This window comes from Podarcis erhardii, assembly GCF_964252035.2.
Source record: "Podarcis erhardii genome assembly, chromosome: 1".
Taxonomy (NCBI): domain Eukaryota; kingdom Metazoa; phylum Chordata; class Lepidosauria; order Squamata; family Lacertidae; genus Podarcis; species Podarcis erhardii.
The window spans coordinates 48,995,261-49,018,418 of NC_138497.1; the positions used below are offsets into that span (position 1 = coordinate 48,995,261).

The 23,158-nt window shown below is 41.6% G+C and overlaps 1 protein-coding gene across 14 annotated transcripts in view; it reads right to left on the minus strand.

The window, feature by feature from the left end:
• The window catches only part of RAD51B (RAD51 paralog B), a 351,970-nt gene that overhangs the window by 211,352 nt on the left and 117,460 nt on the right, over positions 1-23,158 (minus strand). For 12 of the 14 annotated variants that reach the window (XM_081851645.1, XM_081851642.1, XM_081851641.1 and 9 more), the window contains exon 8: positions 12,689-12,785. In XM_081851645.1, the coding sequence (XP_081707771.1) occupies positions 12,689-12,785 (97 nt within the window). Of the gene's footprint in view, positions 1-10,165; positions 10,234-12,688; positions 12,786-23,158 lie in introns of all 14 variants that reach the window. The other 2 variants (XR_014153916.1, XR_014153917.1) reach the window with 1 other exon arrangement.

Below are 23,158 nucleotides of genomic sequence, written 5' to 3' on the forward strand. Positions count from 1 at the left end.
GTCAGGAGTACAGGAGTCAGGCGAGATGTTCAGAAATGGATGAAAGCAATGAAGATCTCCCAACAGTTTCCACATCACGCCCACCAAGCTTTTAAAGACAACATGTGGTACTCACTCATGAGTCTTGCTTTGTGGGAATGCTGGGATTGCAAATACCAGCTCCTCTGCTATGGGTCTGCTTCCTGTGAGGGCAGGTTGTAAGCAACAATACCACACCCTCCTGTTGAGGCTTCCCATTGGGCACTGTCTCCTCCTGAGTTACCTCCTCCCTCAGTTGCCCACAACCCTCCCCAGCCTCTGCTAAAACTATCCGCTCTGCTGCATTCATCCCAGGGATCATTCCTCCTGTGGTCACTGCTGTGGATACACAATATGACGGTCTATCTCCAGGGATTCCCTTATCGCAGGGTTATTGTTTCCAGCCTTAATGTCATATTTGCAGATATCTTTGTAATGGTTGGTCTGCCAACAGGCCTAGTGCCTGACGCCAGCTCCCTGTAGAGAAAATCTTTGGGGATCCTGTCATCTGTGTACATGACCAAGCCAGTGTAGATGTCCCTGAGACAGAAGTGTGAACATGTTGGGAATGTGGGCTTGGGACAGCACATCTTTGTGCTGTCCTACCATGTGATGCCCAAAATCTTCCTAATGCAGTACATACAGAAGACATTGAGGCATCGCTCCTGGTGGGTGTAAGTTGCCCACAACTCACTTCCATAAAACAAACACCACCAATTAGCACATCTAGCTAAGCAATGGCTCACCAATGATTACAAATATTTTAGTTCAAAAATCACCTGCCTTTTAGCCAATTAATTAAATGTACTCACATTTATGTATGTTTTGCATTTTTACAAAACTTCAACCAGTGCTTTCTGAGAATATTTGAGATAGCTCTTGCATATTCATTTGTGCAAGAAAGGTGTGAAAATAAACAAATCACCTGAGGAGTTGTAATTAATTAATTACAATTAATTAATTGTTGATTGCCAGCCTTGGGTGTGTGCAATAATCATTTCGTCTACTACCAAGGTCCCAAAGAAAATTGTCTCCTATGGCAACAGCAAAGCCTGAAATGAAAGCTCATATAGTAACATGCATTAAAGGGAGGGGGGGAATTATTCTTTTCCCCATGGTTCTGACAAAATATGCCCCCTATAAAAAATAATAAATACTCTATGAATAATTTTGTATATTATTATTAAGAAAAACTTCAAGTGATTCAGGGAATGCCATCATTATTTTTTCATTTTCATTGGAATAAAATGCTTACTCAAGAAATAAGCAAAGGTACTCTTAATTCAGCAAATCAAAATTTGCCCTCACTGATTAAACTGGCCCTTACCTATGGAAGTTTTACTTGATTCTTCTATAAAAACTTGTATCCTGGGTTAAATAACAACAGCTAGATCATACCAGCAAACCCATGGATTTATTTATTTTTTAAAGAACGTTTTACTAGAAATGATACTCTGGACTGTCACATAAAGTAAAATGGTGAACATTTCATGACTGTGATGGCTGCTGGAATGCTGGAAAACACTTCCGCACCATGAATAATCACAGATGCTTACTGAGCACAATGAAAAATATCCCCACTTTCCCTTATCTGCATAAGAAAAATGATAGAGAGGAGCAAAGAGAGGAGCAACTCAAGAGGAAGAAAGATCCATTATTCTATAAACTGGCGCCCAGCCTAAAGGAAGCTGAAATGACTACTTCACTGTGAGCTGTTCTTTGCAGAGGCAGTTATTTCTGAAAGAATCTAAGTTGCCCTAGATAGTTTTGACAGATGACAGGAAACTAAATCCAAATGAGATGCCAGTTACAAAGAGATAAACACGAGAGCCACTGTTGGACAATTATTGGACTCTCCATTCAGAGACAGCAAGATCCCGGAGGATGCAATTGGCAGGGGGAATATCAAAGCGGCAGGATGAGCTGGGAAGGTCTCCCAGAGATTTGCAACCTGATTTGAAAGAATTTGGACTCTTGCCCACAAAAACTCACGCCACACTGAGCTAGTTAGTCTTTGAGGTGCCAAAGAGTGCTTCATCCCAAGAAGGGGGTCACTTGTATCCCTTCCTTCTGCCACAAAGTAACTCCACTAGCTCCTTCTCCAGCAGCACAAAACTTGAGCCATCAGAAAGGGCAGGAATAGAACAGACTGATAGCAAGAGTGTTTCACTCTCATGTTCTACTTCAACTTATGTACTTTGAACTAACGTTGGAAATTCATTAGTAGGCTGTAGAAGCCATTTCAGAGGGAAATACAGAGGAGGACAGAAATTCACAATGCATAAACAACGAAATGACACTGAGCATACTTAAGCCTTTGGGCACAGGTAGAGCAGTTATCCAGATCCTAGTCAAAAGATTACTTCTGCAGGTAGGTTTGCCTGTCTTTAGATGCTAGGTGACAGCATATCCTACCATCTGCTGGGCCATTCTCCATGGAGAAAGCCTTTTTAACAATGGAAATCAAATGGTAGTCAGGAACTAGTAAGTACTGTAAGAAGAAATTGTGTGTGTGCTTCAAGCTACAATCCTAAACACACTAATTAAAAATAAGCCCCATTTAATTATCTAATTACTACTTTTGAGTAAGTGAGTATAGGCCTGCACTGTTAAAATAAAGCTTTCACTTTTGAAAAAGCTCTTTAGAGCAATTTTCACTCTCCTGGTGTACCAAGATTTGCTCTATATAAAGCAAATAAACAAATGTATTGTAGTAGTAATAGCAACTGAAACAAACTTTAAGTACCTACTTAAAATGTTTTCTTGTGAGCAAGCCCATCAAGATACATAAATACTTGCATGTTTTGATTTCTTCACTGTTAATTTTAATTGTTTTTAATGATAATTTTAATATTTCTTGTAAACGCCTCAGAGGTTTTATTACAGTCAAGTGGTATGTCAATTTTGGTTAAACCCAGGGCTTTTTTGCTAGAAAAAAAAGGTGCTAGAACTTGTTGACCTTTTTTTAGGTCAACCCAGTGAAAGCTGTTGCGCTTTTCCTAGGGGAGCTTTTCTTCTTCACCCTCTCGCCCCACCCACAGCCACTGCACAGCACCAATCGCCGTGCTGCCCACAGCCGCCCGCAGTGCGATGTACAGAGGTGCCAGAACTCAATCCCGGCTGAAAAAAAAGCCCTGGTTAAACCAGTAAACATCTTTAGTTTCCACAACCTTAAAGAATCAGAAAAAAATTAACCCAAGGTGGTAAGATAACTAGCTACACAGTCGATCCAGATCACCTGCTCAAAACAAAATCCAACTGCATTTTAGCCATACAGAACGGTTACCACATTGTGTTTAATACTTAGGAGCTGGGTCAGATGGCCTCAGTTCATATCTTGTCCCTGCTAGGAGCACAAGGGGCAGCCTTAGATCCCACCTCTAGTGATGATTACTAAAGCTCCCCTTCCGTCAATGTGAATAACACAATTAAACAAAACAGGGTTCTGACATTATAAGACTCATATTGCTTATAAAATGGTACCCGTTAAGCAAATAAATTTATACTTGTCATACGTGTTCTATGGGATGACAAATGTGCCAGATTCCAAACTGATCCATTATAAACTGCAACAGGTACAGTCATTTAAAAAGTGCTGAAGACTGAGATACCTGACACTTTTTATTCTGTTTTTTAATATAATCATATCACATATTTCTTTTCAATTTTGATGAAAATTACTACATGCGCAATTTAAATTTTGAAGTGAGAATTCTGCCAGGACTCCAATATATGCAGAGGGAGCCACCTAGTGGATGCTATGTGCAATGCCTAATCCCTTACTTACAGAATATGACAATGCGGCACAGTGATTAGTTCAGTGGTTCACCAAACTGTTGGGGCCAGTGAGTACATTGGGAAACTTGAGAAACGGATGTGAGCCCTGCCTCCCAACCCCACAACCACATGCACTCACATGCACCACAACAACCACACCCACTCACTGGAATAATATGCACACACATTTAACAAAACCTAGCATTTGAATAAACTTCTCTGTAAAAAACCAGAAAAATTCAATTCCCAACAAGCCTGCTTTAATGGCATCTCATGTTGGCACAAGTTCCATAAAACCAGGAAAATGCAAGCTAAGGCTGATGATCAGTAATCATGTTGCGCTAGGTCAAAAATTATGCTTGCTCACAACTTGTACCTCCATGAACCCCCATGTTTATTCAGGCCCAAGTCCACATGGTGAGGATGATGTCCCTGGGACCAGTAAATATGACCCACATTGCCTTATATGAAGGAGCTAGGCCTTACTGTACTGTAACATGAACTGACCCATTACCAATAGCTTATACTAGTGGGGATTTTAATCACTGAAAATGAAGCAGAGCTGTCTGCACATGACCATCTCTGTCATCAGTGATATCATAGGCTCTATTCAAAGTGGTATGTATTGAACTTGGACCATCACATTCCAAGACGGCATCCCAAATCACTGCTGTATGGAGAAAAAGTTGCCTTTTCCCTGGCAACACGACAGAAGTTCAACTGATCATGAGCTGGAGGGGAGGAATTCAAGCTGGATGACACTGCACAAAGGAAAGAAAGTCACACCCAGATTCATATACTTTGGACAGTCTTTTCTAGCTTAAGAGGTGGTCTGCACCTTCAGGAAAATCGTGTGCTAGAAGCAGGAGCAACCAGTGCATTGGGGCAGTGCCACGCAGCTGTCCTACTGACACCAGTGTCAGAGCCATTTATTTGGATGGCAAAGGGTGCCAGCAATGTGCAGGCACATTGGTGGGAGTGCAGTATGGACTCCGCCAGTGCACCAGCACAGGCCCAGCATCAACACTGCCCTGCTCCATTCCAGTAAGCAGTTGAGATGCCAGTGTCAGGAGGGCAGCACGGCCCCACTGTGCACCTGGGAGGGGGCGTGATATCAGAATACTCCCCAACTTGTAAAAAGAAACCTATTTCTCCCTGCATAAAGAAAACTAGGGGATCAGGGAACAGGCTGGACTAGAATCCTGATCTGTTAGCACTCTGCAGGAATGTTTTTTTCCTTAATTAGGTGACGGTGTAACATTCTTCTTTTCTCTTTCTTGCTTTTGGAAGTAACAGTAACACTTTCAATCTACAGCATGGAGATTCCTTAGGAAGACGAGGGAAGAACTGGAAAAATGTGTTCTCCCCCTCCAGTTTGAAGCACATTTCTAATCCATAAAAGGAAGACACATACCAGTACAAGTAGTCATTTCCCTCTTCCCCTCTTCTTGTGAAAACTTACTGTAGTCCTTTGCAAGACCATGAGGATAAGCCCTGTCTTAGGCAGGGCTCAAGCTGTTTAGTTCTCTTTAGATCAAAGCTAACCCTCTAAATTATGCACAGAAGGTAACAGCAGAGAAACAGTGCGAGGACTGGAGCAGTAGTGCAATGTGCTCTCAGGATTTAACACTATCTGCAGCCTCTAAGCAGTTGCCAAGGGCAGTCTGAAGTTATGCTCATTCTGCTTTACAGATCAAAACTTTTGGGGAGGGGTTGGTTTGGGGGAGGGGAAGTTGCTTAAAATATTTTTAATAGTCTCAAAAACGGGATGTTGAGCTTTCCTGCACATACCCATTATATTCTGTGAACTTACCCTTCATTCTCTCACACCCAGCTCATGTCACAGCTTGCAATTAACTGATACTGCATAGCTCAAGTGCACTGAAGCTTACATTACAATCCTCCTTTCTTTATAGGCTCCCCTCAGACTATAATGTTATGACAGGCAGATTTCTGAATTAGCAGGGAATGGGTGAATTCCTTTCTGTAAATATTAAAACCTCATAGCTGTACTCATAGATGTGCTCCTGCAGATTTCAGCAACAGATGTACCCAGCAGAATTACAAATGGATAGGCAAGCAAAATGTTCTGGCGATAGAAAAGGAAATTTTGCAAGGAAGGCTTACAGATCTGGCTGGTTTAAGCACAGCTGGGAAAAAACAGTTTTACTTTTACAAAGCAGGACAGAACTTAATATGTTAAAAACACCCAGGCTCTGCTTTGTATAATAAAACCCTTGGTGTGTTTTAAAAACATCTGCAATTCTATGCATAGCTATAATTCTTTTTTCTTCTTTTTTATTATCCCAAGTATTCATGCTCAGTAAGATGTGCATACGTATTGTGTTGTATTCTGAAATCACTCTTCAATAGTCATCTTCCGCTAACCTGGCCCAGTCATTTTATTGCACCAGGCACATGACTCTGTGATTCAGAGTTGTGGAGGGGGAAAACAAAGGAGTGTAACGTCCCTGTAGTAAGGAGGAGCCTGACTGGAAAAGAAAATTTATTCAGTTTGTACATAAAGATCCTGGTAATAACTAACAATGGGAGGAACATGCAGAAAAATACATGGCCATTACTTTGCGGTCTGGTTAAATTACTGTGTTCCGTAAAACTTGCCCGAGATTGGCAAAGTTCCTGCAAGTCTGAATTTCAAAGATGAGACAAGGGTCTTTGTTTATTAATGTTGCTGGACTGGTTTTGGGGTGGGGGTGTGTGTGTGTGTGTGTGTGTGTGTGTGTGTGTGTAAAGGCAAGTGTACAGAGAATATTCAGACTGAAACACAAACATTCACCCGAGTTCCTGTTCACTGAAATTTCTAGAGTGGCTTATGGAAATATTACCAGCTGCGTCTCTTGCTACAAGCTGGTACTGTGTATAAGCTTCACGGAAATTAAATAGTTTGCTCATAATTTGTATCCGTAACCTGATTTTTTTTTCATTTTTTTTTAAAGACTCAATCCTAATTATATGCCAAGAGACGATAAACTCTTCCATCTGTCCAGGATAGCTGTATGAGACAACAGAGCATATCTAATGCACCACATTTCTTGGGTAATCTAATTAGTAGTTCTTGAATTGGATTCAGACTTTGACTTTGGAGTCCTTCACATACAGCTTGAATTCTGATGAAATTCTACAGCTCTTTGGGCCCAATTCATACAGTATGGGCAAGCACTGAAATAGCATAGGAAGCTGCCTTATAGCATTTGCCTAATTCAGCATTAGCTACATGGATTGGCAACGGCTTTCCCAGATTTCAGAGGTGCCTTCCAGCCCTATCTGGAGAGGCCAAGGACTGAACCTGGGACCTTCTACATGTGAAACAGAAGCTCCCCCACTTAGCTACAGCCTTTCCCCTAAAGTGGAAGAGATGTGAAGAGAGACATAGAAGAAAGGAATGGTGGAAGAGAGATGTGAGCTCTCCCCACCACAATGCAGATAGCCTGCCATGTGAGCCATGACCTCCACAGTACTGGCCAGTTGTGAAAAAGCTCCTGTTTTGATTACTGCCTACACATACACCATTCTTTTAAGAGCACATTACTTACTCACATGGGATGTTACCTGCACGAGGGAGGGGAGGACCAGGGCTTTTCTTCCTTTGCACTGTTTTAGCACTAGCCTCCAGTAAATGTATGAAGTGGGGCTCTGTCATTTCCCAGAAATCTGTATATGGGAAATAACACCCTTTAGAGAGGTTTTCAAGACTTGTATCAATTAAGCACAATTCTGGCACTTTCTTAATGGCATACTTTCCCTGCAGTCAAAAGCTGCTCCAAAATCTGAGGTCATCTGTTTAATATAAAAGCATAGGTTATGGAACAACAATTTCAGGTTTCAACAGCCAAGTCCCCGTGGCTTTGAAGAAAAAACAACCTAATAAATTTGCTGTCTTATGAACAAGATAAATTAATTATTATGCTCCTTTTAAAATGGTTTCAAATTTCATTTTCATTCCTCTATTGCTCCTATTTTTATTTTAAATCCATCACTGCTCATTAAGTTTTCAACTTTCTTGTTTGACTTTGTTGCTTGCTGTTCTTGCCTACCAAACATCTGGAGTGGATTTTGACAGCTGGGTTTAAAGGAAGAACTGTAAATGATGCAATAATTTTAAAAATTAAAGTTATTTATAGCAAGGCTATATTGTGTTTTAAATGGTTGAAGTTTCAGTTGGTGGGTCTCTAGGAATGTGTAGTGCATGGTCTTTTGCTGCTGTTTTCTTAAGAATTCCCTGGGTGGGATTATGTAATTCCCCATCTTCTATAGGAACCCTTTCGTTCTGCACGTCCTGTGCCTGAAGCAATTTTACTATATCAATATGTGAAATGTTTTCTCTTGGATTTTTTTTCCCTTGTAAGACAAGTCCAGGAATACATTTTGGATTGTTAGCATCAGGATTCATGGATTTAATTCCCAACTCTGCTTTTAAACAAACATGGTACCAAGGGGATGTGGTAGACGCTGTGTAATATAGCTCTACTAATTAGATGATGCAGGACTCTTGGATAAGCTGCCCATCAAAATGCTGGTGGCGCCTAACCCTTTATATTTTATCTGAAACGAGGTCTTGTGATCTTGGTGCTTACTCATTGTATGCTTGGCTACAATGACAGATTATTGGATATAGACAAATTTATGGAAGCTAAATGCAAACATAAATGAAGTAAAGATGGTTGCCATGCCTTGTAACTGGAAGAGAGGTGAAGAGGTACCTACTATGGGTGAGTCTGACTGCCCCCTAATCACTGAGGTTCACAGACTGGATCCAGCACTACGTCTGAAACATGGTAAAGAATGCTTTTCAGCAACTTCAGAGTTAGAAGGCTTTTAACCGTTTCTTCCTGATTCAGGTCTTATGACTGCCATGTATGCCTTTTAAACACCAAATTAAAATGCTCTAATGGAGCATTGGTACACAGCTGCAGCTAGGGAAGAAAGCTATGACTCATCATCGCCTGACGGTTCCTGGAAGGCTATCACCAGAGTGCATGGGGGACTGCGTTTATCCATGCGATAAAACATCTTTTATCTATTAAGCACAAACCAGTTGGAGCTTTGCAAGCCTCAAATCAAATTTTGGGGGTGGAGAGCTGATTCAAGTACAAACAGGACATAAGGACTGCCTTGCTGAATCAGAACAAGGACCTATTAAGTACAGCATATTCTTATTCCAGCAGGACTTTTTTCTTCTTTTCATTCTTTTTTATTGAAACTTTAAACTTAAACATGTTCAAAACAATATAAGAATGAAGCAGCACAAATCAGCAATCGTACAATATAGTACTACCCAAGAGGATAATGTGAACAAATCACAGACAAGTAATCACAATGAAAGGAAGTAGGAAGTGTCCTGACCTGTGGGTAGGGTTGGGGAATACAGCAAGCATACATGCATTCATACCATAACAATATACAGAATGAATATAACTACAAAGACTTCCAAATAAAATCATATTTCAATGGAATGTGCCAACCTTGTGTTTGCTTTGTCATATATGTCATGAAGAGCCACCAGGTGGCCTGTCCTTCAACAGGTTCCTTGGCAGCTTATAAAAAGTTAGTATAAACAGTCTTCATAGCATGCACACTAATTAAATCAAATCTCAAGTTTCACTTCTGTTTTTCATAACACTGTTTTAGGTAGCAGTTACAGTTATGTTCAATACAGGGACAAACTTGTAGAAGGAACAATGGGTAATTCATTAATTGGCAGTGTTGAGGCTACAGCATGTTCTAAGAAGAGTTGCAACCTGCTTCCATCTTTTTCAGTCCAAAAAAGCTGAAACCATTGACAGATGCCTTGAATAATGTGGGAGCACCACCTTCTCTACTGAAGGCCAAGCTGTCTAGAGAGTGACTCCATGAACTCCAAAAAGATTTGGACTTAATTCCTTCTTGTCACACATCTCTACATTCTTAGTGGCGTGTTTCTAGGTATGCATATGTGAGACTTATTTGAAATGTGATCGTCCTCCTAGATATCCAGTGTATCTATAGACCTTCAATTACTGTTAATTGTTAATTACTGTTTTTCCATCTAATGCATCAGCATTAATCCCTACTAACATTAAAGCAGTTGAATTGTAGGGGGGGGGGAATTATAGATACTGGGTGGCTGTACAGTGCTGCAGCAAAATGAAATCCAATACCCCATCCATTAGCAGAAACAGAGTGTTGTCAGTTTAGACTACTCAAAGTGATAACCAAAACCAGATATTTATTACCACTCCAATGCATTTAATCTCATGAAACTAATTCCAGTGGATTTGTGGCTACAAAGGCTGTCTAATCATTTATGACTTGTTTAAAACTTTCTAGCAAAATTGGATATTTGATAAATTATGAATCTTTTAGAGCATACCCCCAATGACGCACAGAGGCTATTGTTATCATCAAAAGAAGCTTGCAATTGATTTGAAGACTTTGTGCCTATAACAATGAAGAGAAAAATTCAGCAACTGTCAAAATGTGATTATTCCCTCAAGTACATGTAAGTTTCTAACACGCTGGAACACGTTATGCTTGAGAAGCTTGTTTAAAGAACTGATCACAACCAAGCAAATGCTCAGTTCTTTGTGCTCAGCACTTTTGTTAAACTTAGTACATGTTACCGTAGCTCAGGGATGTAGAATTCTTTGGCTGGTGATATGTGCACCACTGCCACAGCCTCTCATCTTGCTTAGCTCAGCTCCAAGGCACAAAAACTCATCCAATGCAGGGTCCTCACAGAAAGGACATAAAAGCTACTAAAGTGGAAACAGCAGAGGCTATACATTGACCTGAACACAGAAGTTCAAGAAGCAATTTGTCCCAAACTAACTCTAGTCTATTTAACAGCCCAAATTCCTGTGCCAAAGCAAGCCTTATTGAATTCAGTGAATCACTGAGGTTCACTTATCAAAGCGCTAAAAGAGATGTGTAGCTATAATATCACCATGGAAAGCTCTTGAGACTAAAAGAGAATGATTTATAGGCCCTGGCAGTGCTTTTTTTCTGGGGGTACTCAAGTGTACGTAGAACCAGCAATTTTTCCTAGAAGAAAAGCGCTGGTTAATTGTGTGGCACTAACTGTAACAACTTCATGTGAGTACAGGCGCCTTTTTTCTAGAGGAAAAGCACTGGGCCCAGGAGAGAGGCAAACTGTAAAGCTAGCATCCCTTCAGCCTTCACAAGGGCACCTTTATTGCGTAAATTACTACATCTCTATGTTGCAATGACATTACAGGAAAAGGTAAATTGTCACTCCACTTGCGTATGACCAAAGTCTTTATCCCACATGAAAGAAAAGAAAATTGAACACAGTCTAAAACTAGATCTAGCCAACATGAACATAACAAATCCGACTTTTATAGGTAAACATTTGAGGGTGGCAGCTGGTCAGAAGAAGTCTGGGCAAATTGTTTTCCTAGTTTCTTTTGAAGATGTGTGAAACCCATTCTGGTTCCCTTATACTGAATTAGACTTGTTGCACATTTTAGTCCTGCAACCGGTCTTTCTATTTAAATAGCAGCAGAGCCTGTGGAATGAAAGAGTACCCTCGTCACCCTCAGCCTGTTATAGACATATTCTCCCCAATCAAGACAGAATTGATTTTGACATTGTTTTAATACCTATATTATCCCTATAACTCGACACATTACAGAACAGCAAGTATATTTGCTGCTGGGTGTACCTACGGCAGGGAGCCATGCCCAGTCCCAGCTCCCTAGCACACATCTCTGCGTAATACCTGCATTTACAAACATGGATTTTTCATACACATGCGATACACTTTACTGTATGCACACAATATAATATGCAAAGTGATCCTTGGTTTCAAACTATGTCCATATATGGAAGGTATATGCAGTTCCTAGTCAATGTTGGAGCCTGCTAGCAGGTACTCAGTCGCAATGTAGAAAACAGCATATTAGTAGCAGAATTTTCTAATTGCTTTTAGGAAGTTTTTCTTTTTAGGAGTAAGTAATTCATAAAATATATTCATACTTTCTGCCATCAGGTTTCTATTGAATTCCTTGTCAATATTACTAGAGCACATCTTTCAACTATTTCTCTGTGAAACTGTTTCCTAATGCAAGCTGCAAGATGCATCGTTTGAATGAATAGATCACAGATAAGGTAAAGGACTCAGAAAATTGCTTTTAATTCTGTCACAGACTCTTGTAATTTCACTTTGCCCCAGTTCTACAATAGGCATGCTGTAAGGGTAAAAGCTATAAAAGACTTAAGATAGTAAATAATTTGATACTATAGTGATAGGTGCACATGGTTAGATGGAAGATAGTGCACCAATTGCATCATTTCCATATCCTTATCTGATGCAGGTTTTTAACAAAATTAGGCTGTGTTACATCACACACAAGTTTCTACAGCATAATGAAGTATTTAGGTCTGCACTGTGCTATACAATATGTGAAACAAAATCATTGCAGAAACATGAGTATTTATTCTTTATCCGACAGAGCCAACTTGTTCTTTCGAGTAGCTGATAATTACGGCCATTGCCTCGTGTTCCTGTATCACATTAGATCAGCAGAATGACCCAACTATTCCCTCAACTACCTTGCCTCTAACAGTGATGGGAAGGTTCTGTAATTCACCAGGTTGGTAAGAACATAGCAATGTTTTGAAGCATGCTACCATACAAAATGTGGGGTAAACAAACCCTTCTAAGGTTCCAGCATGCAGATCAATACCATTTACTGGTCTTAAAGAATGAAACTCTAAAAGTTGTTTGAAAGGGGCTTTGAATTCTAGCTACATCTTACACTAGGTCAAATAACCATATTTCTATTGCTACTTAAATATGAAAAAGAGACTTACGAGTAGTAGTGGAGATTTGTGTCAGGGTCAAGTTTCAACTGTAATAAAAAGGGTTGCTTACCTTCAGACAGAGAGAAGTCATCAGCTGGAGACAGCAGGTCTGCCTGTACAGCAAGGCCATCGCTCAGCCACGTGGTAATCTGATTCGTCAAGATAACCTGCAAACAGACATGGAGAAGGAAAAAGTATTAGAATTACAAGAAGAATATACAGTGGTAACTCAGAGAAGAATTGGAATGTATATAGGCAGACAGGCAACCCTCAACACCCACCCTAATTTTCAACCACTTCAATTCCTTCCTATAAATGTTGGATCAACTATAGTAGCATCATAATAGACTGCTGCAGAAAGCAAATCCTTTCAAGCAATCTTTTCAGATTACTTATGGGCTTCACATTACACCTCATATCTCCCAGGTTCAAGAAAGGGATGCCTTTGTTGAAAAGGAGTAATGGTACAGAGAAACAAGTATGTAGGAGCCAGGATGGGAAGTGATGAGTGTTTAGGGCCAGGTTGGTGCGGGTGTGCATAAAATTCAAAAAAGCAAATAAGAAGGCAGTTTAAGAGCCAGATGGGTATATACAGTGAGGATCGTGGAATATCTGTTAAGCTTAGAATATAGGGTGATGCATGACTTCAAAAAAACCGGACAGGTTTAGTGAATGCGACAAACTGAATTGGGCCACCTCATCATTTCAAGTGCATGCTGTATAGAGCCAGTGAGGTAAGATGACATTGCTAGTCCCAGTCAGTCTGGGCTAAAAACAAATAAAGAATAAAATACCATGGAAACAAAATATCACCAGAGCTATCCCATCTTTGTAGATCAATGTTAGAGCACCTACTTTGTATGCAAAATGTCAAAGGCCCCTGGTATCTCCAGGTAGGGCAGGGAAAGCCTCCTGTCAAAGCTTGGAGAGAACTGCGTGGAGAGAATCAATGGTCTGGCTTAGTGTAAGAATTGCTGCTACCGTGATAGTCTGGAGCACCAAATATATCCATGTTGTCTATTCAAGAGAGTGATTCTCTCAGGATCTATCAAGATTCAGGTTAGAAGTCTTCTGATCTATTATGCACTGGGGTTCCATCTGCTGTTATGAACTACAGATAGAGCAAGAAGGTAGAGTATTGTTTTCTACATGGCTCCAGCACATAGCTGTCAACTTTTCCCTTTTCTTGCGAGGAATCCTATTCGGAATAAGGGAATTTCCCTTAAAAAAAGGGAAACGTTGACAGCTATGCTCCAGCACCTCACCACCAGTTTCCTCTTGAGCAATCCTGGCTATAAAATGTATAGTGTAACTAATTCTAGCTCATGCCTGAGCCTTTGCCTGGGCAAAAAGACCAGACCCTATTCTGAACATGACTTCATAGTTGTACATCTGTATTTCTGCCAAGCTTACTTGTCCCTCCTATAGCTTCCCGTCTGACTGATCCTCTATCAGGTTGCCGCCTTCTTAGCATGCCTGTACCAGCCTACATGCTTGATCCAACCCCTGCTTCTGGGGTAGGTAGTGTGTCTGCAATGTTGCAGGCTGATCATCCTTTTGGTCTGGAGGAGGCAAAATACCTTGCTTTATTTAAAGAGATCAAACAGCGACACACACATATTATAAATTTGCAAGGCTGTTGTCATGCTGCAGTTTCCTTGACTACCAATAGGTGATCAGGGAAACTCCAGCGTAGTGACAGAATAGCAGGCAGGCAGACGAGAAGCAAGCAGTATAAGTGGCAGGCAGCCCAGGTGAAATGACAGACTGAAGCACCCCTCTCCTCCCATTAAACATCACTGGAGCGGCATTTGGAGGATAGGTGGTGCTTTACAGAATGGTTTGCCAACCTGCTCTCTGAAGCACCTTACACAGGTCACTTTGGGATGTGTGATTTGTTTATCAACAATGCTGAACTAAGAGCTACCCTGATAGCTACCACTGAATCTACTGAATTTTTGTTACCATGAGATGAACCACCTCTGCTAGATGAAGTGGCTAATTGGATAATGTACCACCAACAACAATTAAATTGAACATAATGCAATTCACGAGTTTGATGGGATAATACAGGCACGTTATATGTAAACATCAGAGCTCCATAGGCTAACCAATGAAAGAAAAAAGGGCAAGAGTAAATTGGTATTGGAGGATGAACAGGAAGTTCAAAGCCCAACCAGAACTTTGAAGCCCTAATTTTACCAAACCTTCCCTGCACAACAATATATTAAACATGGGCTAAGATGGTGATCTGAAGATGGTTGAGTCTGAAGCTCAACATCAAAAAAACGAAGATCATGGCCACTGGTCCCATCACCTCCTGGCAAATAGAAGGGGAAGAAATGGAGGTAGTGAGAGATTTTACTTTCTTGGGCTCAATGATCACTGCAGATGGTGATAGCAGCCACGAAATTAAAAGACGCCTGCTTCTTGGGAGAAGGGCAATGACAGGCCTAGACAGCATCTTGAGAAGTAGAGACATCACCTTGCCAACAAAGGTTCGTATAGTTAAAGCTATGGTTTTCCCAGTAGTGATGTATGGAAGTGAGAGCTGGACCATAAAGAAGGCTGATCGCCGAAGAATTGATGCTTTTGAATTATGGTGCTGGAGGAGACTCTTGAGAGTCCCATGGACTGCAAGAAGATCAAACCTCTCCATACTGAAGGAAATCAACCCTGAGTGCTCACTGGAAGGACAGATTGTGAAGCTGAGGCTCCAGTACTTTGGCCACCTCATGAGAAGAGAAGACTCCCTGGAGAAGACCCTGATGTTGGGAAAGATGGAGGGCACAAGGAGAAGGGGACGGCAGAGGACGAGATGGTTGGATAGTGTTTTCGAGGTTACCAGCATGAGTTTGACCAAACTGCGGGAGGCAGTGGAGGACAGAGGTGCCTGGCGTTCTCTGGTCCATGGGGTCACGAAGAGTCGGACACGACTAAACGACTAAACAACAACAACAACAAAGATGGTGATCTCCATTAAGTGTACTATATAGCCTTTTACACTCTCAGAACATCTTTCCTTTTGTTTAGACCAGTGATGGCCAAACTTGGCCCTCCAGCTGTTTTGGGACTACAATTCCCATCATCCCTGATCACTGGCCCTGTTAGCTAGGGATAATGGGAGTTGTAGTCCCAAAACAGCTGGAGGGCCAAGTTTGGCCATCACTGGTTTAGACTCTAATATAAACCCTTTAAGTCTAGAGTTGCCACAGATATCTGAAATCCAAACTGCATTTCACCACAAATTTTCAAGTTTACCTAAAAAAAATACACTACAGATTTCTCTGGGTTCCTGAAGGTCTCCAAATGAGCTATGCTTCATGATGTATTTGTGCAATAGTGAGGTAATGCTTAGAAGCTGCTCCTGCTTGACACAATTGAGGTAATTTGCACCACCCACACTAAGTTGAAGGTCATGGAAAGAAGGGCCCTGTTCATGCCCTACATTTGCAGGCTTCACAAAAGGCTTCATACTGTATTACAGTGTGGAATGCTGGTTTGACAGCCACGGACAGGAAGTCCCTACAGAGGGTGGCAAATACAGCACATATCATGGGCTGTCCCCTGAGTTCGCTAGATGACAGCAGGAGACCGCTGCCTCAGGAGAGCGAGGAAATTCTTAGGGACAACTCACACCCCGCCCAGCACCTCTTTAATCTCCTGCCTTCAGGCAGGAGATACAGAAGTATAGTCAGCCGCACCAACAGGTTAAAGAACAGTTTTTATCCATGGGCTGTTGGACTGCTGAATGAAAAAAAAATAGTGGTGCAATTGACTTCTGACAAGCACACAGAGTGCGAACAAGACTGAGTGTGTGGGGGAGGGGGTCATTTAATTTCACTGCACACAGATGGTGTAGTGATAATAAAGGCTTATTATTATTATTATTATTATTATTATTATTATTATTATTAGCCCGTGAGTGTGCTTGTCCCAAAACCCAGCGTACTCTGAGTTAAGTCCTGATAGTGCTCACAGTCCCAAGGGCAATGCTAGAGATGAGTCAGATGCTCAAATACAGCTTCAGGTCCAATGCAACGAGAAAGGTTCTAAGTCAACCCAAAAGGCCAGGTTCCTGTCTCTGAAAAAGATCCAGGGTTGGAATCCTAGTCAGTCGCAAAATCAAAGTCCATTGGAGTTCCCAAAACAACCAAACCGTGGACCATCAGTGGTGAAAGTTCAGCAAACAAAGAGTTGCTACCTTGCTTCCCTTTTATTCCTGCCAATCTTGTTTGATGCACCTGAGCTTGTTCCATCTGAGTAGCTGTATCTCTCCCCTTAATGAAACATGTTATCCTCACCTGTCTTGAGCCTAATCAAGCTAAGTGGCCACAAACCTCCTCCCGGACTTAACAAATCCCATGATCTTCACCTGATCAACTAGTAAGCTGGGCTGTGGTCTCTCGCCTGCCTCAGTCTCTTAAAAGTGCACTTCCCGCAGAGTCCTTGTGGTTCATGAGGAGACCCTCCCCAGAGCCCAAAGAGAATGTCAGTGAAGGTGGGGGAAAGCCCCAAAGACACTGGAGGTACAGCAGGGCTTTGTTTATGCTGCTCAGCCTCCCTGCCCAACAGCAGACACTTTCCCACATGTCCTCCAGCCTCCTGCCAGACAAGAACTTGAATTCTAGTTGTGGGTATTTTGGGTGTGGATTGAAGAGAAAGTGGCAGAGTTCACATTTAAAGGGTCTTTAGAGGGTGCTCCCCACTCTACGTGATTTCATTTCTGCGCTCAGGAGCCTGGAACGTAACCCCTGTGTAAGAGGAGTCACCTATTCACCTATCCCATATTCACATTGGTTTAATGGGATTAGAACCACAGCAGATTCAGCATTGAAGCAGTCTCCACTGACAACAGTATGCCAGTTCCAGAATCCTAATGCAGAGCCAAAGAAGACGGAAATGTTAAGCAACATCCAACAGAAACAGATGTGAAGAAGAGGAATAGGACATATTTCAGATTAATGTACATGTCTGTGCACACTTACACATTATGGCATGGTATAAAGTTTTTATTGGCAGATATTTGCACTGACTACATTATTCACAAATGTCAAAAGAACCCATGAGTGATGTGGTCATCCCACATTTGCTCCACTATAAACATTGCACTATGCCATTGTGTGCTTTTTGTGTCCAGTGCCTTTCTGTGTTCGGTAGGTTGTTTGTTTGTTTTTTGAAAGCACACTACAAAACGAACAATTTAAAGCACCTAACATAAGACACCAATATACAACTGTATTGGTTTAAATGCACACTTTGTGTAAATCTGTAGTCCCTGGCGTTTCAAGAAGAAAGGTGTCCCAGAAACTGATTTATGACTGCTTCTACAGAAAGGAATAAGCAAGCTATTTTTGCAATGCATTTTCTCAAATACATCTTCTGCCCTCCCCAGGACCACACTGAAACTACTAAATATTACTCTGCCATCCTTGTAAAACTAGTTGAGTAAATAAGGCATTTTCTGTAAACTTGTGGTCTCAACCTCCTTGTTGGTTTATTGCAAAATTAAAGGGAACATAGTACAGAACCATCAATCAGTAACCAGCAAAGGTACAGAGGCTTTGGAATGCATCGGAATTAAGGGGAAGGGGGAAACCTCACATGAAATGGCTATTATGAGAACAGGGCAAAATTCCCATTTCACATGTAGCAGCATTTAGGAAAACACTAATTAAAGGCTTCCCATTGAGATGGGAGAGTTAGTACAAAACACTTAGATGACTCCAAAATGGCTTTCCCCTACATTAGTGCATGTTTCTTGCTGTTTTTAGTGCACTCCAGCAACACAGTAGAGATAATGAGGTAAAAGCAGCAGTCATTTTCATATGGCCAGGACAGTTACTCAGCATGTTGCAGAGGAATTGTTTTTTATTTTTATTTTATTTTCTATTAATCTTCTCTAGGGCAGCAACTTAATTCCTATTTGGCAGAAGGGATTGTGCATCTCAAAACCCTTAGCTATGAGTTTCTCCAGCCCAGAAATGTCAGCGCACTTAGCAAGCAGTGCTGCTGTGTTCTATGACCTGCTGATAATTGGTTGAAATAATAATGCCTGAAGTCTATCCTTTGGTGGAGAAGCAACTGCATACAGTATTGCTAAGAACACCAGGAAACCATTTACCAACTCATCATGAGAAAAACATCATAGTGATACACTTGATATGTTGAGCTGGGGCAATGGCCAGCATGTGAGCGCAGGGAGAGCAGCTGTGTTCAGCCTTGCCTGCTGCAAATGACAGGCAGGGGTTACTGACAACACATAACTTAAGACTAGACATTGGATTAGCAACTTCCTTTGGCTCTGGGCTCTCAACAGGTAAAATCTGCTCCATGAGCATTAATAACAGCTTGCCATACATGGTTGAACAGTTGCCCATTACCTCATCCAGGCTTACAGTAAATCACTGTGATATTAGCACCTTTCAAAAGAATTGGTGGTCTTTACACAATCACATGGCTGGGTGTTTATAATGAGAAAAGCTAGGTTCAAGGTAATAGTTCAACCCTACAACATCAGACTTTCAGACAAAAGAACATATCCAATTGCTATAATCACAGAAATAACACTGTCAGCATTAGAGCTCCTCCTTGCCAGTGTCACTAGAGTTGGGAGTTTTCTGTAGAAGATGGGTGCTGGAGGAACTGTTCAGAGCCTCACAACAATCTCCAGTGTTCTCAGAAGTGTTGGCCAAAATGGAAAAAGGAATATTTTATTCACTTCCAAAACAATGCAATTCAAAAGGCTTTGTCTCACTCAAATTAGCCCATTACTTCTCTAGCTGTCATTCATCTATATTTACACCCACTAATCCCCAGGTAGTTGACAGGGAAGCATGTGATTGCTTTTCCAGCATATGGTAAACCACAAACCTTGAAATTCACCAGACAAGTCATAATGTCCACATTTCCATATTCTTGTGAGATGCTACTAGGTTTTCTCAGTTTGGACAGGATAATAGCACTGAAGCAATTATATTCCATAGCACATAAACAATTCACATAAATAATACTGCATCCTAATAACAAAACCTCATACTGAGCAGACCACTTATTAGAACACTAAACTGTAGCACCTTTGATTGAAAACTCAGGGTTCACAAAATTGTGGAAAAGTTACACCCACATTGACTAAATATGGCAATTCCATAATATGGTTTAATAAGGAAGTCGAAGTACACTGCACGGCATAACATGGCATAACACTGTGGAAGACCGGAGTGCCTGGCGTGCTCTGGTCCAGGGGGTCACGAAGAGTCGGACACCACTAAACGACTAAACAACAACAAAGAAGTACATTGGACCCACTTCCAAGTCCAGCAGCATGCATAGGCCAAGACTAGCTCCAGCCACAAAATCTGCATAGCCAAATTCAACACTTGAGTGCAAGAATTACAAACATATAGGTTTGGGGGTTTTTAATGCATACTTCCCAAACTTTCATTTTACTGCTGAACTGCCACATTTAAATGTAAGAAGATGCCATACAGGTATTATTATTATTATTATTATTATTATTATTATTATTATTATTAAATTTATATGTCTTGCAAGCATGGGAGTATGCTTGCTGGGATGATTCAGGTACAGTGGTACCTCCAGTTGCGGACGGGATCCATTCCGGAGCTCCGGTCGGATCCCGAGGTTTCCGCAACCGGAGGTGCCTCTTCTGCGCATGTGCACGGCATGATAGAGCGCTTCTGTACATGCACAAGCGGCGAAACCCGGAAAATACTTCTGGGTTTGCCGCTTTCGCAACCCGAAGTTTACGTTACCCGAGGGTGGCATATGCCGACGTTCTACTGTATTATAATGGGAGAAGTGCTGTAATGCCCACATGACTCACTTGGCTTTCAACTGTATCAGTGTTGAAAATGTAGGTTGTCAGTAAAGTAGCTAAAATTGCCTGTGGCACATGGGCATGAAGTCACATAAGTAGCTAACTACTTGAATCAGCCCACCTCAACAGGAGTGTGACAGGAAAACAACATCAACTTCATTCCTCCCAATTTTTAAAATAATCCAGAGTCACTTGAAACAAACGCAATATATTTTGGGGATGGTGGCAGCTACTGACTGCCAGTCTCTCTTTTTCCTTTAAAATGGCTACTAGCGTGTTAGGATAATGACCATGCCGACCCACATGAGATTACAAAAAAGAAACATCAATCCACTCACACCATCTAAATTGTGTGATTGGTTCCACAATTAATTGTTGCAAAGCTTTTGTGGACAACCTTCTGTTTGGGACCAGAGTTGCTGTTTTCCTCAAGGGGTTGGGCTTTCCACTTCTATGGCCCAAGAGATGAAGCAACTGTCTACCCAAGACTTCAGCCCAAATTTTCCCTACCTACCAACTCTTCTTTCTCTGCAGCTACTTTGTCACCAAATAAAAAGTGTGGGGAACTTCTGGGGCTCTGATAAGGAGCCTCCTGGTTTGTACAGCCAAACCTCATGTTACGTTTGCTTCATGTTACGTTTCTTCAGGTTGCGTCCCACGGCAATTTGGAAGTATCAGAAAGGGTTACTTCTGGGTTTCGCCGCTCGTGCATGTGCAGATGCGCAAAATGATGTCACACGCATGCGCAGAAGCAGCGAATCGCCACCCGTGCATGTGCAGATGCGCTGCTGCGGGTTGTGTTCTTTTCATGTTGCGAACGGGCCTCCGGAATGGATCCCGTTTGCAACCAGAGGTACCACTGTACACTGATGCTCTACAATGTGAGCTACTTGAGGACACTGAAGGTCCTTTAGATACAAGCATGGGCCCATTCACCAAGCAGTTCATTGGTTCTCCCAGACCTACCTATAAATGCTTCAAGCTGACTAAGATCTTGCTTGCATAGTTCCTTAGTCTTGCTCCAGGTCTCTTCCAGCCTGTTGCCTGCCTGTCTTCTAACTTGCAAGCATCCTAATCCATTTGTTCACCCCTTCTGCCTGCTTCCTACCTGCATACTTATCTGAGCATATCCCTAAGATGTTTAATTCATACTCTTGTCTGCAACAGATTTTGTCCTTCATGTTGCATACCTGGTCTCAACCCTGCTAAGTCTTGCACTCCCTGTATCCCTGGTTCCCTATGGCTCAGAACTGACAGAAGGCAGCTTCTGAAACAACTTCCCTAACAAGGGCAATTGAAGAAGGCACACCAGAAGACAAAGACAAGGAAAGGGCTGGGGGGGGGGATTAAACACCAGTGCAAACTGGCCTCTGCATTTAGTTCTGCATTAGAGAGGGAAAATACCACATTATGCAATTCGCTTTTAAGCGTTTTCTGGGAAGTGCAGAGACTGGATGCAAGTCTGTGCCAAAGGCTTAAAAATAATCACAAGAAATTAATAAGAGTTCTACAACAAGCAGGGAAAACACAAAACAACACACAAAAATGTGCTGCTCCCAAGCAGCTACATGTCTTCAAATTGAAACTACCACCACCCAGAAATAGCCTCAGGGTATTGCCTTTCCTCCTCTATGAGCAAGGAACACAGCCAACACAAATGTAACCTTCAAAACCTACCCTCCTGCCCCCCGTGTTGTTCTACTCCACCACAAAAAGGTCTACGTGCCTTGAGGGACTGCTTCATATCCAAACAGCCCATGCATTTGCTGCCTGTACAAACCTGTTTGCAGAGACATGCGCAAGACATCCCCAAAGGCCAGGGCGGATCAGATTGCCTTGCCTCTTCCACATCCTGCCAGACTCCCAGGGCTTAGGGGTTAGTTTCAACATGCTTTTCCTATCCTCTAGAAAGTTGTGAATAAAAGCACAGATTTCTGAATGGAGATTCTCCATCCAAAAATGTGAACTATCTAAAGTAGAATGGACAGTCTGTATAGAGCAAATCTGTACTGTACTTGATTGGTCAAGATACTCTTCATTTAGAAGATGCAAACGTTTTATTGGTAATTACACAGGGTGTTGTTTTTTCACTACAGACAGCTTGAGGTGGGAGGAAGCTATTTTGCACACAGTATCCTGAATAGGTGTGCTTATGTTAGAAAACCAAACAGTTCACAATGCTATTGAACTGCTGCATTCTATAGCTCTGTATTCCTAGTCTAGTGTTGATTGCTGGAAGACTTTAAACTGTGGACAATTTGTGGCCCTCAAATGGTTAAGATGTGGGCCGTACCGTAAGGCTGTACAATAGTAACTGTGTCATATGAAACAATGTGTAGGTACATTTTATGGCAGGAATCCACCTCTAAATGTAGCACGTATGCACATACCTAAAGAATTGGGGGGGGGGTGTTATGACACACACACCCCTGCATACAAGCTTTGCCGAAATGCACTGTAAAACCATGAAACATCACATCTGATTAATTCTTACCAATTATATGTTTTGAACTGATGTTTGTCTGTTTGCTATGCATTTGGGCACCTCTTAAAATACAGTAACCAAGCTTTGTATGATGGTTCCTAAGATCAAGAAGCAAGCTTTCGCCTACGTTCCAATGCAACTGAACACCATTTTGATTCAAGACAGCCGACTACCATCTTGATTCTAACCAAATTTTGCATAATGATTCCTGACAT